General features: G+C 38.7%; 1 protein-coding gene across 8 annotated transcripts in view; it reads left to right on the forward strand.

Annotated features, from left to right (window-relative positions):
• The window catches only part of PPARGC1A (PPARG coactivator 1 alpha), a 608,512-nt gene that overhangs the window by 503,893 nt on the left and 90,874 nt on the right, over positions 1-13,745 (forward strand). The window contains exon 1 of one of the 8 annotated variants that reach the window (XM_014839296.3): positions 9,498-9,985. The exons of 5 other annotated variants lie outside the window; for them this stretch is intronic. In XM_014839296.3, the coding sequence (XP_014694782.1) occupies positions 9,938-9,985 (48 nt within the window). In that variant the 5' untranslated portion in view covers positions 9,498-9,937. Of the gene's footprint in view, positions 1-9,497; positions 9,986-10,469; positions 13,714-13,745 lie in introns of those variants that run through there. 2 more of the 8 variants (XM_014839295.3, XM_070506133.1) reach the window with 2 other exon arrangements.

Here is a 13,745-nt window from a genome sequence, read left to right on the forward strand (position 1 = left end):
AAAACAGATATTTATACTGCCATTTTCATAGATGAGAATGTGCGATCAGATGGTTTAGCTAACTCCCTGGGATCACATGGATGGATACTAAGTGGCAGACCTGCACTGACTGACCCCTTTCAAGGATCGTACTCTCAGAGAAGGGGACCAGGTTTTCAAACCAAGGCAATGACATCCTTCAATAATGAATTTTAAACAAAGGGCAAAATGCTAAAGTTTTAGAGTTGGAAGTTTCCTTTACTTCATTCAAGACATACTTTCAGAGAACACCTGATCCTGTCCCATCTTTTGATAGAAAATAGATCTAGAAAGTTGAAGTGGCTTTGTCCAAGGTCAAACAAACTTAGACATCGGGTCCCTTGATTCCTATTCCACTGCTAATTTTCTGTGTGGTTTAAGAGATAAATTGAACATTCAAAAATTTTTTTAACAGGCAGCAAACTTTAAAATTTTGCAATAGAGGAAGACGACTTTCTCTTTCTTCTCTATGCACTTTAGACTTTTTATGGAAGTATAATATGAATACTGAAAAGTGCATATTTCATAAGGGTTCAGCTCTGAATTTTTACCAACTGAACATACCCTTTTAACCAACACTGACAGCAAGAAATCAACCATAACATGCTTCCTGGAGCCCCTTTCCCTTGACCATGCCCCCAACCCCCAACCACCATGAAAGGCAACCTCTATCCTGACTTCCAGGTACATAAATTAGGTATATCTATTTCTGTACTTATTTGTATAAAGAAAGAGTAATAAAGTATGTACTTTTTTGGGGTGCCTGGCTTCTTTTGCTTCACATTACAGTTGTGGGATTTATCCACATTTTGATGCACAGTAGAAGTTCGCTCATTCTCACTGATGTATTCGGCTATCCTTTTGAAGTTTAAGAGCACCAACAACTATAACATTGTAAATGGAATTAATGGATTTATTGAACATTAATTATTACTAAAATTGCTTTTTTTAAGAACATTATTAGCCATAGTTTCATTGGATTTAGTCTAGAACAAAATAACAAGGCTCAAATATGGTACCTTAGCGGTTGCAATGCAGGGTCCATCTCAGCAAACCACTTTTGCCCTTTGTTTTTACACAATATTCAACATAGGGTAATTTAAAAGAGAAGACCAAGAGGGCACAGTCTGAAAATACCCACAGGAGAGCGCCTAGTTGGAGTTCCCATTTAGCAGCTTTATATGGCTGTGCAGAACGTGGGGTGTGGCCTATTTTTAGGTGCCCGACGTGGAAATGAATCTACTTGGACGGTAGAAAGTTACACCTCAGGAATTGTCAGCGATTTTTATTTTGAAAAGAGGCAGGAAAAGAATTCTTTCTGATCATCGGCTTGGGGCAAAGTACAACCTGGGCTCTTTAACGAATAATAAAGCTTTTGGCCTGTTTAAAACGGAAACTTTTGTAAACTGACTTTTGGAGATTGTTTCACAGGCATAGAAATCAAGCTTTCTTATGTTAGTTTTCCTGTTTTTTGCTTTCTCTGAGTGCAGGAAAATGTGAAGTTAAAAAGGTCATGCTAGTGAATACTGTTTGAGCATCCAGCATTGTAAGAGAAGAGCTGGTAGTTTATCAAGGCTTTGTCCTTCCTGAGGTTTATCATTTACCTGGTCTTACTCTGCTTACTCCATTGTCACCAGGGCTCCCTCTCCTAATTTTCTATTAGGGAATTTAGTGTGCCTGTCGCTATTCATTGGAAAATCTCCAAGCTGGGTGGTATTAGGTGGCTCTGGAGCTCAGATCTTCTACCTCCTGCTAAATAGAGTTGTATGTACAAAGAGAACAGCTGAACAGGAAAACTCTGTAACTCCCAGTGACACATCAACTATTCTGTGATACAGCCATGGTTATTAGATTTGCTAATAATGCCATGATAAAATATTTTAGGCATATGACCTTCTTTTCTCCCTTCACACCCTACAATATCTCAGATGATTCACTTCAAATTAAAAAGAAGCAAGGTCTCCTTTTACCAAATATAATGAGCTTTTTATTTAAGGGGTGAGGGCTCTAGTTTAAGGAGGCAAAAGGGTTACTTTAAGCTCTTAGTTCCCTAGATGCTATACGCCTTATTCCTATTTACACAACCCTAAATTTAGGATCCATCCTCTTTTCTAAATCTTCTCTTTCTGGGTAACATCATTTCTTACCTGTTGTAAAACCAAATCACATGTTCATATGTTAAATTGCATCCATATGCAGGCATCAGTAAATAGCCACTATCACATCAGTTGTGTTGCTTTCACTCTTACTGTGCAAGCATAGTCTTGGTCATACACATGATTTGTGCCACTTAATAGAGTTAATGATGAACAAGATGAAAGCTTGCTGTTTCCCTGGGGCAACTAGCTGGGCTTTGTCAGAAACCCAGGTCTGGAGAAGCTGGTCTTCTCATAGCCAATATGTGTGGCTGAAAGTGTTATATATTTCACAAATTTTCTTGTGCCCTTTTTCTGGAATGGTTAGAAAGTTAAATATCCATATTACAAGGCAAGTGATGAAAAGAGCAAGCTGTGCTCTTTTAGCAAAGTTGAGCACCAGTTGGCTTTCTTGGGCATGCTCTCTGATTTCCGTGCCTCTGTACAACGAAACATTTAGATTCACCTTGCACAAAAAAGTCTTCCCAAGCCTGTCTCTGCCAAGGCAGACACATCATTGCATTTGAGAGTTGGCAGGGATCTTAGATATAATTGAATCCGGCCGTCTCCTTGGACAGATAAGGAAACTGAGGCTCAGGATCATTAAGTGAAACTGCCCAAAGTTGAATTGCAGGCTTGTGACACAGCTGAAGGAGCACCCATTTTCTCCCTTCCATCCTTTTTCTTCCATTTTGGGCTAAATCAAGATTCACAAAGTCATTCTACTTATCAAATAGACTTGAGTCTCCTGTAATCACTTTAAATCTCCTGAACTTGGCTTTGGTTCCAGCCTCATTTCCCCTCTTCTCATGAAAAATTTTTAATGGTCAAAATAATGATCACCCAAATGTAGAAAGAGTGATTTGCAGGAAAGGTCCACGAAACTGTGACAACGCTAACTTAGAGGGGCAAATAGTAAAGCTTTCATTCCTGTGGATATAGTCAGCCTTCCAGGGGAGAGAGGGTGGGTCAACCTCTCATGTTATATTGGAGAGACCAGAATGAGCTTCCTGCCTAAGAACCGGGCTGACACGTGACAGCCTTTATACAGGGGGTCCACATTTAGGGACAGATTATGTTCCAGAAGTTCAATTGCAAGTTGCTGCTTTGAAACTTGGACTTCATTTTCCTCATCCGGGCAATTTCATGTATCTCCAGTAGGAGTCACGTCTCAAACAGCTCCTCCCTCAGCCTTCTAAGACTGCCCCTTCCTATTCTCCAATTGGTAACATCTCTTCCTGAGAAATTTTCTTAATAGTTTAGTCATACCATTCTGAAGGCATTTGCTATTTTTTTCTCAGTATGTGCTTCTGAACTCTATGAGATGCTAGAAGGGAAGAAAAAATATGACTAACAAATAGATGCTTTGGTATAAATAACTAAAATCCCCTTAACCCTACCAAGGATAATTACATTTTTGATTGGAAAGTTTAACTTAACTGATGAAATTGCAAATTAAGAAACAGAGTGAAGACGGTAGTGGCATCTGGGAGTCCACGTTTTGGGCCCATCTGAGGCAAGCAGATAGTAGTTTGCAGTTCACCTCTCCCTATAATTCAGGGCTCACAGGATTTCTCAGAGTGCCAGGTAGGAACCTCTCCCCAGGCTGCTCCTGAGTGGAATCTCGCCTCCTGAGAGGAGCAGCTATTAGACTTGGTGTGATAAACAGAAATGTCTTCCTTTTAAGTGTCCAATGAATATTTGAGACTTACATTGGATGTCAGGCACTATTTCTATTTACTACATTCCCTGTATGTTAAGAAGGCATAGCTATAAGTTTGAATCTCTATGTTTCTTTAAAAATGAATAGTTTTTATTATTCTTCTGAACATAGAGGTTATACACATTTATTATGGAAAATTTCAAAAATTTCAGAAAGGTGCATACTCACACATGAAGAAAATTGAAAGGAACCTAAAATGTCCTCAGCCACTATTAACACCTTATTATGTATTCTTCTTGTCCTCTTCCCTCTTCTTTCTTTCTAAGAGGATATATTTGTATGTAAATTTGTTGGGATTATAGTTTTTTCAAACATAATTTTAAAACAATGTATTTTGCACATTTTCTCATTATACCATTAAATGTATTTTACAACAGTTTTTAATGATAGCATTGAATATATGTAATGAATATATGTGCATGAATATTATATATATATATATATAGTGTTGTATAGTTTATTTAACTAGAGCATTACTGTTGGATATTTACACTGCTTTCAAATTTTCAGTAATGTAAATAATGTAGCATTAACTATCCTCACACCAAAAATCTTTGCCCACATCCCCCTGTTATTTCCTTAAGATGAATTTCTGGGTCTATGGAGATGCTCATTTTTAACATTTTTGATACATATTGCCTGCTTATCCTCCAGAAAAATTTGTCCCCATTTATAATCCCACCATTAGTATTTTACATCTATTTTTGATTGAGCTGCTAAATGTGGAGGTTAATCTTAGAAGTGTTCTTTTGATTAAGAATGTTTCCTCCAAAATCTTGTTGGGCTAGCAAATATAAAATAAGATTTTATAAAAGTCATCATAAAATTTAGCTTAGACCTTAAGCTAATTGCTCTTAAGATGAGAATGTATTTTCTTTCTACATCTCCACATTTGCAGGATCTATATTAGCTCTGCTAGAGGAAATTCAAATATCAAAGCACTAGAAAAATCTACAACAGAAACAAAAACAAAATAACTAGAACCTTTTGAAGGCTTTTTTGGTGGGATTAAAAAAAAAACACTTCACTTATTTAATTCTTCCATTTTGAGACTAGTTGAAAAATACAATTTTCTTCTCTAAAATCAAGTTAAGCTCATTAGGACCCAAGCTCTAGAAATAAGTACCAGAGGGAACTGTGTGACTAACAAAAATTTTTTCAACTCAGTAATTTATGTACCTCAGTTTTCTCCGGCTCTCACTAACTTCAGTTAGGGGATAAAATGTCTTTCTTACTAAGTGAACTATTATGTTATTGAGGTTCAGTAGCCATTTAAATTTTTAAATAGTACCAAATTTAGTAAAATATCATGTGCTTTATTTTCAGTTTCAGTAAAAAAAGAAATTGCTAAATAATCCTGTTGAACATTCCTTGTTTAAATAATCAATAACTCACTGCATTATAGCTGAATTAACCTGAAATAATTAAAGTAAATGAAAATGTCTGTAGATGCACATATATCGCAGAGTTAAGCATCAGACAAAATCAAATTTTAATCATCCTTTTATTATCTCTTATCTGTGGTCCTAATAAGCATAATTCTTGCTTTATGTTTAGATTAATCCAATTGACTGCAGCTTTGATTAATTTTCCTGTTATTTTTTGTTTTAATGTAAAAAATGCCAAGAGCAGCTTTTGAGGTCCACGTGAAAATATAGGCTGACTCAGTTGCATAGAGCTGGTCTGCAGAAGATTTTTTATTGGAGATGGGAGATGTATTGCTGAGGCTATCACCTCTAGTTTACTAAAAAATAAAAATAAATAAGTGAATGTTAAGAGGCATTAAAGCTGTTCATTAACTCTTCTCTAATTTGTTTCCCCAAAGGTGCTTTGTTCCCATTGACATCGACCATGACAGTTTTGTGTAAATTAAGTCTTGATTTTCGAGTGTTTATTGGCTAGAGGTCTTTGTTATATCCTGCCCTGCTACCAACTTCTGGGCCCTGCACACGTCCTCTGCTTCAAACACGTCCCAGAAGCTCAGAGCATGTGCTCAGAAACTGACACAGGGTATCAGGATCAATTAGCCCCTCTAGGAATTAAAAGCAAGCAATTGAATGCCTCTTAACAATGATTAACTTTAAAATTATTAGCAATTCTGGGCAGATCCTTTTTCTTTCTGGAAGAATGCTCTAGGCAGGTAGCAGTCCCAGGAATGTTAGTTTCTAGTTATGTAGGCACTCTCTTGGCTATAAAGTTGCCTTAGGGGTCTTGGCTGTGCTTTTGATTTGGGAATGAATATTATTCTTATGTATGAAACTTTAGTTCTTTCTAGAAGGGTTTTCTGAGACCTGTAATCTCTTGTTGGCTGCTATCTAAACACTTGCTCTGTCTTATTTTTCTCAATTAGAACATGGGTACACACATAATCTTTACTGGGTAGTTTTGAGGACCAAATTGATTGAAATGTGGTATATAAAAAGCTGATATTAATGTCTAGCTTATGTAAACTCTGCTGTATAGGTTTTCTTTTCCATTTTTCTTTCTTGAAAAGTTTTAGTCTTAAATTTATTCTTATATAGTTTATTGTAAGTTTATAAAAAGGAGCAAAGATATTTATACTAGCAGCTATTTACTTCTGAGTTCTCACCTGTGTACAATAATGACATCAAAATCAATTGTCTTTGCTGTTGTCTAATTGGGTATTTGAGTACTTATTGGGTATTAGAGTTTGATTGTGTTTATTTCTTAGCAGTAGCGGTTGTCTGAAATATGGAAAGTGGGAAAAGCCTGTAATTTGGGGCAGGGGTGGGGAAAGAAACCTAAATTTATGTACTTTGTCAAATATTTTTGTCATAGAATCAAATTATTCTTCTGAAAGTTTATTTTCTCTCTTGTTATCAACTCTAAGGATAGATTCTCTAGCCTCGACCAAAGTAGGAGCTTTGGGAAACGTTAACAGAACTACCGGGGGGGGGGAGAAATTCCATTGGGGTGGAATCTAGGCTTTGTGTAGATATGGAACATTATGGGCACTCAACAGATGTTAATAAATACCTCTTTCTATTGTTGAGACAAAATGGGGGTGATTTGGGTGTGAATTGTAATGGTTAGTGGAAGGACTTTGTACCTAAAAAGGGTGTGTTTTAAGGAGAAGAGGAATCTGTATATTGAGCAAAGTAACGTTGTTGTTTTTTCATATCAAATTATTCTCCATTTTTAAAGGCTGTCATTCCCCTAAAATTGTAAGCTCCCTTGTGTCCATGTCATATGCCTTCTTGGCAGTCCTTGCAATATGTTGCTGTGGACACAGTAAGGTTTCAATAGATCCTTGTTGATTGAAACCAAACATTTGGAAATCTTGAAGGCAGAGTTGACGAGGGGGTAAAAAAGGGCTGGAGGGAGAGAGGAAGGGAAACAGTCAAAGCAGAGAGAGAATTAACTATAGAAACCTCCTGGGAAGTCAGAAAAGACCAAGGTTTATGAGCAAGCAACAATTTACGTTCTCCTGAGAAAATAAAAAACTGGACAGAAGAGAATGTTTAATCTGAAGAGCTAATTAACCAAATTATAAGACCTCTAAAATATCCCTCATGTTACAGTTGTAATTTTGGGACTTAAAAAAAATGGTGGAAGGTACTCTTATTTGTCCCAAGAATGTATTTAAATTTTGATTTGTACAGAAATAGAAATTTGAGGGAAAAATTGCAGTATGCTGTGGTTTATAAATCATTTCAATGTTTTGAGTCTTGACTAACCCTCTTTGTGATGGTGAAGGAAAAAAAAAAAGGGTATATTAAACCACCTCTGGTTTCAGTGGATGTGCTGATTTGATTAGGAAAAAGGTGGAATAGGTGGCAAAATGATAAACAGAATACCCCAGCAAGACGATGTGAGCAGGTTACAATATCCAAAACAATACTAGAAAATGTTGCAGTGTAAAGAATTTCTCTAAAAGGTGTGAATAGGATTTAAAAAAATAGATAATAGATGCTGAGCATTCGATGAGAACTATTAAAAGTATCAGAGAATAGCACAACACGGGAATCACCTGATAATAATTAATAAACATCAATTCTTCATGGTCAAGTGACCAATATTATTTCACAGTTGACTGTGTTGAGGGTAGAGCCAATGACCCTTGCCCTGAATTTTAATAATTTACTGTAGTTTTACATTAAATCAGAATACAATTGGGAAGAAAATGAGTGTTTCTTTGTGGGGAGTGCAGAGTAATGCCACTAATTGCATGTATAAAACCCTTCCCGAGATTGTATTTTCCTGTTCTTGCTTGATTTAGAAAATTAAAACTACAGTAATTTTCTGCTATTTGTAAGAGGGAAAATGTACCAGTGTAATATATTCAGCTAACTTAAAATGCCAAAGCTTTCGGCCATCTTTTTATGTCCCGTAATGACAAGCTGTCAATTTCATCACATTGTTCAGGAATTTACTAGCAACTTGTTGCAGATATCAGAGTAGACAAATCTCTTATAATATATGTGATCGGAAAGAAGCAGCCATCTGCAGTTTTTTTGTCTTTTTGTTTTTCTTTCAGTTTAATATTTGAGCAACTTTATATTTAAATTATATGTTAGAGCAAATCACTGTTTTTTCTTTATAAAGAGAAGGACAATAGAGAATACATTAAATTAACATTGGTAGAATAGGAGTTTAAGTTCATAGTGTTTTAAAAATTATTTTTAGATAGCTATCTGGAGAATGTTTTTCAGAAAAGTTATTATCAAGTAAAAGAATTGGGCTGATTTTAAAAGTATTTTGGGCTTAACATTTTATAAAAACACACATATTCACAAATATGTATATGTGTGCACGTCCCTGGAACTTGGAAGGGTTAAATCAGATCATTGTATGTTATGGAAAGGGTTTTCCACCGGTGTCTAGTGCCTTGGGTTTGTTATGTATTCAGTATGTAGTGTCATCATAAAACAGTTGCACCTGCATTAGCCCTCATTGTCTCAGGGTAGAAGCTGGGAAAAAAAAAAAAAATTAAAAAGCTCAAGAAATAAATCTTTCTGCTAATAGCATGTCGGTATTTTTCCCTTACTCCACGGACATTTTCGCTCTCAAGTGCAAACTGCACCACCCAGGGCACTAGGGTTGAAATCCAGTGTTTATTCAAAAAGGCACCCTAAGGCATTAGAGAGGAAATGCTCCATGTATGAAAAAAAGGCAGCTGGGAAACTGAGCGGATCTGGGCAGAGCAGCAGCAACTGTATTTACTAACACTTGTTTTCTGGGAGCCTATGAGAGAAATGGAAATAATTAGAAGGAACCTGAAAGGATGGGATTTTGTTTCTTGTTCTCCTTATATGGAGCAAAGCAAACTGCAGTCACACTTCGGGAGCTGGTGTTTCCTACTGCCATGGGGACAGCCGGTTTCTGAGTGGAGGAGTTTGTTTATACCTTAACAAATACAGGCTGCTTTGTTGATTAAACAAGCAAAAAAAAAAAAGAAAAAATGCATGCCCCATTCCTTGCTTTCAAACACTTCCCCCAACTAGGAAATGTCTCAGAAAAATGCATCATGTGATAAGCTCTTGCTTTAGTCCCAAACCGAGCTGGAATCCACTTGGAGATCTTAAAATTCAAGTCCTTAGAGAGTACACATTTTAGCTAAGAATATAGTTACTCTGTCATGAAACAGGGAGCTTTGCCACTTGCTTGTTTGGAAGGAAAATAATTAAAAAAAGATTGCAGGGGATTTTAGTTATTATATGGCCAGGGCTCCATTTAGAGTCTGTGGCATTCAAAGCTGGCTTTAATCACAGCATGATGCTCGAAGCCTCCAAAAGTCCAAGTGTTTCCTTTCTTCTTTTGGGATTTTTTTTTTTTTTCCCTAAGCGTTACTTCACTGAGGCAGAGGGCTGCCTTTGAGTGACGTCACGAGTTTGAGCAGCAAGCTGCACAGGAGAAGGGAGGCTGGGTGAGTGACAGCCCAGCCTACTTTTTAATAGCTTTGTCATGTGACTGGGGACTGTAGTAAGACAGGTGCCTTCAGTTCACTCTCAGTAAGGGGCTGGTTGCCTGCATGAGTGTGTGCTCTGTGTCACTGTGAATTGCAGTTGAAAAAGCTTGACTGGCGTCATTCAGGAGCTGGATGGCGTGGGACATGTGCAACCAGGACTCTGTATGGAGTGACATCGAGGTGAGCTGGGACTGGGCTCGCTCGGCATTGCAGCCAGGACTGAAGCTTCCCTGGAGATGCAATTATTCCTGTAAGGGGGGAAGGGCTCGGGCGAGGAGAGGAGCGAGAAAAGTAGCCCGGGCAGGAGCTTTTGCAAGGGAATCTCAATCTTATCTTAACTCCAATAAGTTTGCTATTTTAAGGTGGCTCTGAGATGCCTTGAGCAAATCAAAGCTTAGCTGCTGTCATCAGTATCTGTTGCAGTTAGAAACTCTTTCCATGTGCCATTGGCTCTGTTTCTCCTCATATGCAATATTTATGCTCTAAGATATTGATATGAATCAGAAGCTGAAGTCTTTCCAGTGGTGTTTAGTGGCCTGCTTGGAAAAATGCCATTTCTATTTATAATCAGATGAAGATAAAAATATTAAAATGGTTGTGCTCAAATATAGTCAGTTTTGACTCTAGTCTGGATTTTTTCCCCCGTCTCTGTTCATCAGACAGAAAACTCACAAAATCCTAAAAATCTTGGTGGGCTATTTTGGATTGCTTTTCCCACAGAACACAAAACAATGAAGCTGATTCCTTTCAAACTCCTATAGGTGGTTGAAAGATTTGGCCAGCAAATTAAAAAAATATACCGTTACAGTGCAAGGGTTTCCATTAGCGTCGGTGCCAGGGAAGCCAATGGTTAAATGTCTGTGTACCACGGAGAGCTGCCTGAAGCCGAGAGAGAATAGAGTTTATGCAGGACTGTGTGTGGAGCTGCTCGCTGCTTGTGTAAAAATAGACGGCAATACATCAATTCCACAGCCTCTGCCGGCTACAATTCATACAGGGGGAAAAAAGCAAGCCGTTTCCTCGTCATCTCTGGAGTCTAGAGTGAGTAGCGGGGGACGGAGGACCTCGGCATGTTTGCCTTCAACACAATGGAATGTTCTCGGAAAGTTTGGGCAACTTGGGAAACAAGCGAAACTTTCTGTGGACTCTGGTGAGATGGACCCGAGTTGAATTGCATGGAGGATCCGAGCAGCGAACAATGACTCTGGCAGAGGACTGCCAGTGCTTCCTCTGGGTAGCCGGGGGCACATAGGGTAAGGGGGAGGACCAAGCGCCACACGTGATTTGATTAAATAAGATGTCCATGTGGTGCCGCGATACACATCTAAAGTGAAAATAATTTGGCCGAGGCTGTCTGCGAATGCATTTTTCCTATCTAGCGAGGCATGCCCTGGATTCTTAACTCTTTGCTGGGTTTGCAAATGTTGGCTCCGTGTGCCCTCTCTTTCCTTGGCAGATCTATTTGTGGATTGTAATTGTTCTTATCTTGTTGTGATTTCTCAGAAAAGCGGAATAGATATGGATAATTCATGTGTCCTGTAGCTATTATGAGTCAGGGTTATAAGTGGCTTCAAAGTCCTAATTGTCTTCGAGTAGCTGGAGTGTCCTGTTGGGTGATAGTCTGGCTGGCACTGTGGGACTCAGCTGCTGTAGTTTCATTTTTCCATCATGTATTATTCCTGATGCTGCTACGAGCTGAAAGAGGAACTAGATTATATGGAAATATGCAAGATTTACTTTAATCATTGGAATTTCGGCAGTCATTTTCAAATCAGCGTCAGAACCATTGAGAACAGCAGCCTTTTAATTTTTTTCTTAAGGAGGTGAGGTCTCGGGCTAATCGTCCAGCCGCGGATTGAGTTGTCGGTCGGCTGAGCCTGGCCAGTCGCTTCTCTCTTGCTCTGGCGGCAGCAAGCTGCTGGAAGCCCAGCCTTCGCGGCGGCAGCTCTGGGAATCACCTCCGCCGGTCTAAAATATTACGAGCAGCAGGTAGCGTAGGCAGCTTCATTTTTTGAATCATTAATGTTTGCTGTCATTCTAAAACGTATTATGCCCTTTTGCACATAATGAGAGGACAGAACCTTGGTTAATAAAGGCCTACATCACTATAGCCACTGCAACTCTCCAGTGTTTCACAGTTTAATGAAGGTGATGTACAATCAGGTTACTAAGATTGATAGAGACAATTCACATGACATACACTCCACTAAGACTGTCATTCTTTACTGGCCCCCGCTCCACCCCTTTCCTCTGTCTTGACTATTGTTTTTAAGAAGTAAGATTCTTTTTTCATTAATATAATTAATGCGGCCAGGTCCACTCTTTCTTCTCTCTCTCTTTAAAATTTACCATCAATGGCACAAAAATCTCCAAAAGGTTAATGGAGAATTATACTTAATTATAATGATTCATTATCATCGGTGCAGTTAAGCTAATTTATTGTCTGCTCCCTAACTAAGAGAAAAGTCTGTTGGGGTGCAATAACATACAATAATTAGCCTTTTGTGTTTAGTGACTGCTTTATCCTCTTAAATCTTATTATAAAATTAAGGCTACGGTTGTGAAATAGCTGTCATGGTCGCAAAGAAGCAGTAGAATGTGTCTCTGTAATTGCAGTAAAGCACACCTGTTACAGATGTATAGGGAAGCAGTAAATATCAGCATGTCAGATGAGGACAGTTACAGGGCTCACACTAAGTCTCGCATCATCCAAAGGCCAAATATAAATTACTAACAGGCACACTTGCTACCACTAATGTGTTTTAGATTATCAGGATAATGCCACATTCAGAAGCACTGATTTTATTAGCATGTCAACAGTGGCAAGAGCACATGCATATTTTTCAACCATAACAAAAGCAAAAAGGAGGGAGAAAGAGAGACAGGGAAGGAGGGAGACAGGAGAGGAGAGGAAAGAAATAGGTGCGTTACAGCATAGTAAAATACCAAACAATTGAATCGATTTTTTCAATGGTTTTCAAAAGTTACTGAAAAATACATATTTCTGAAAGGTTACAGGGTGTTGAACAAGCCAGGCCGAGTGAGTCCAATGGAAGAGAGGGAGACAGCAAGAAGTTGTTCTCTCCTGGGTAGAACACTTCAGCGATCCGAAACGTGGTTTCCAGGTTATGCTCTTTACAACAGGAACTTAAGCCAGATGTAGAGATCCTACGTTTTCTAACTTATTTTTATTTGTTGTTGTTATCGTTTATGCTTTTTTTTTTTTTTGAAGAAAAGGACTATCTCCCAATGAAATCCTACCGGTTTTTACACCATTGAAAAAGTTATCCCCTTATCTCTGAAGTGGTCGTATGGTGGCAGGGTTACCGCAGTGTGTGTGCGCTTGGAGCATAAGCAGGGTGGGCAAGTATGGAGCCGGGAAGCGTTACACCCATAACAAAGCACGAACATTGTACCAGAACAAAATCTCCTCATCAGCCCAGCCTCCGCTTACTTATAAACCTAGTCAAGTATACCGATCTGGATCTGTAACTTTGGGCTAACTCGGATAATAAAAAAGGAAAGATCCATAAAATGATAAGGAAAGAGTTTAGTTGGAGAGAACTGCCCTCTCTTTGCATTGCCTTTGTGCCTGCAATTTGGGAGCTCACCGGGGCCTGGTGGTTTTAAGGAAGAACTACAGGGATTTTCAGATTCCTCGCAGCCTCTCCTTACCGACTGCTGACTCCATTATCCAAGACCTACTTCTCGGCATGGTGCTTATGAGCACGCTGCTGCCGATGACCCATGCATTGGAGCCTGCCAGAAATGACAGGGGTGCTCGAGAAGAAAAATCTGCCTAAAACTTATTTTATTCAAAATCTAAATGTCCAGCGGGATCGTCAGCTTCATGCCCAACTGCTGCCTGGATGTGAGCAACTCCACAGCATCTCTCCTGACCTTGGAAGGTAGGGCCAAGAGGGTGCCACTTCAGCGTGTG

This window comes from Equus asinus, chromosome 3 (assembly GCF_041296235.1).
Source record: "Equus asinus isolate D_3611 breed Donkey chromosome 3, EquAss-T2T_v2, whole genome shotgun sequence".
Lineage (NCBI taxonomy): Eukaryota > Metazoa > Chordata > Mammalia > Perissodactyla > Equidae > Equus > Equus asinus.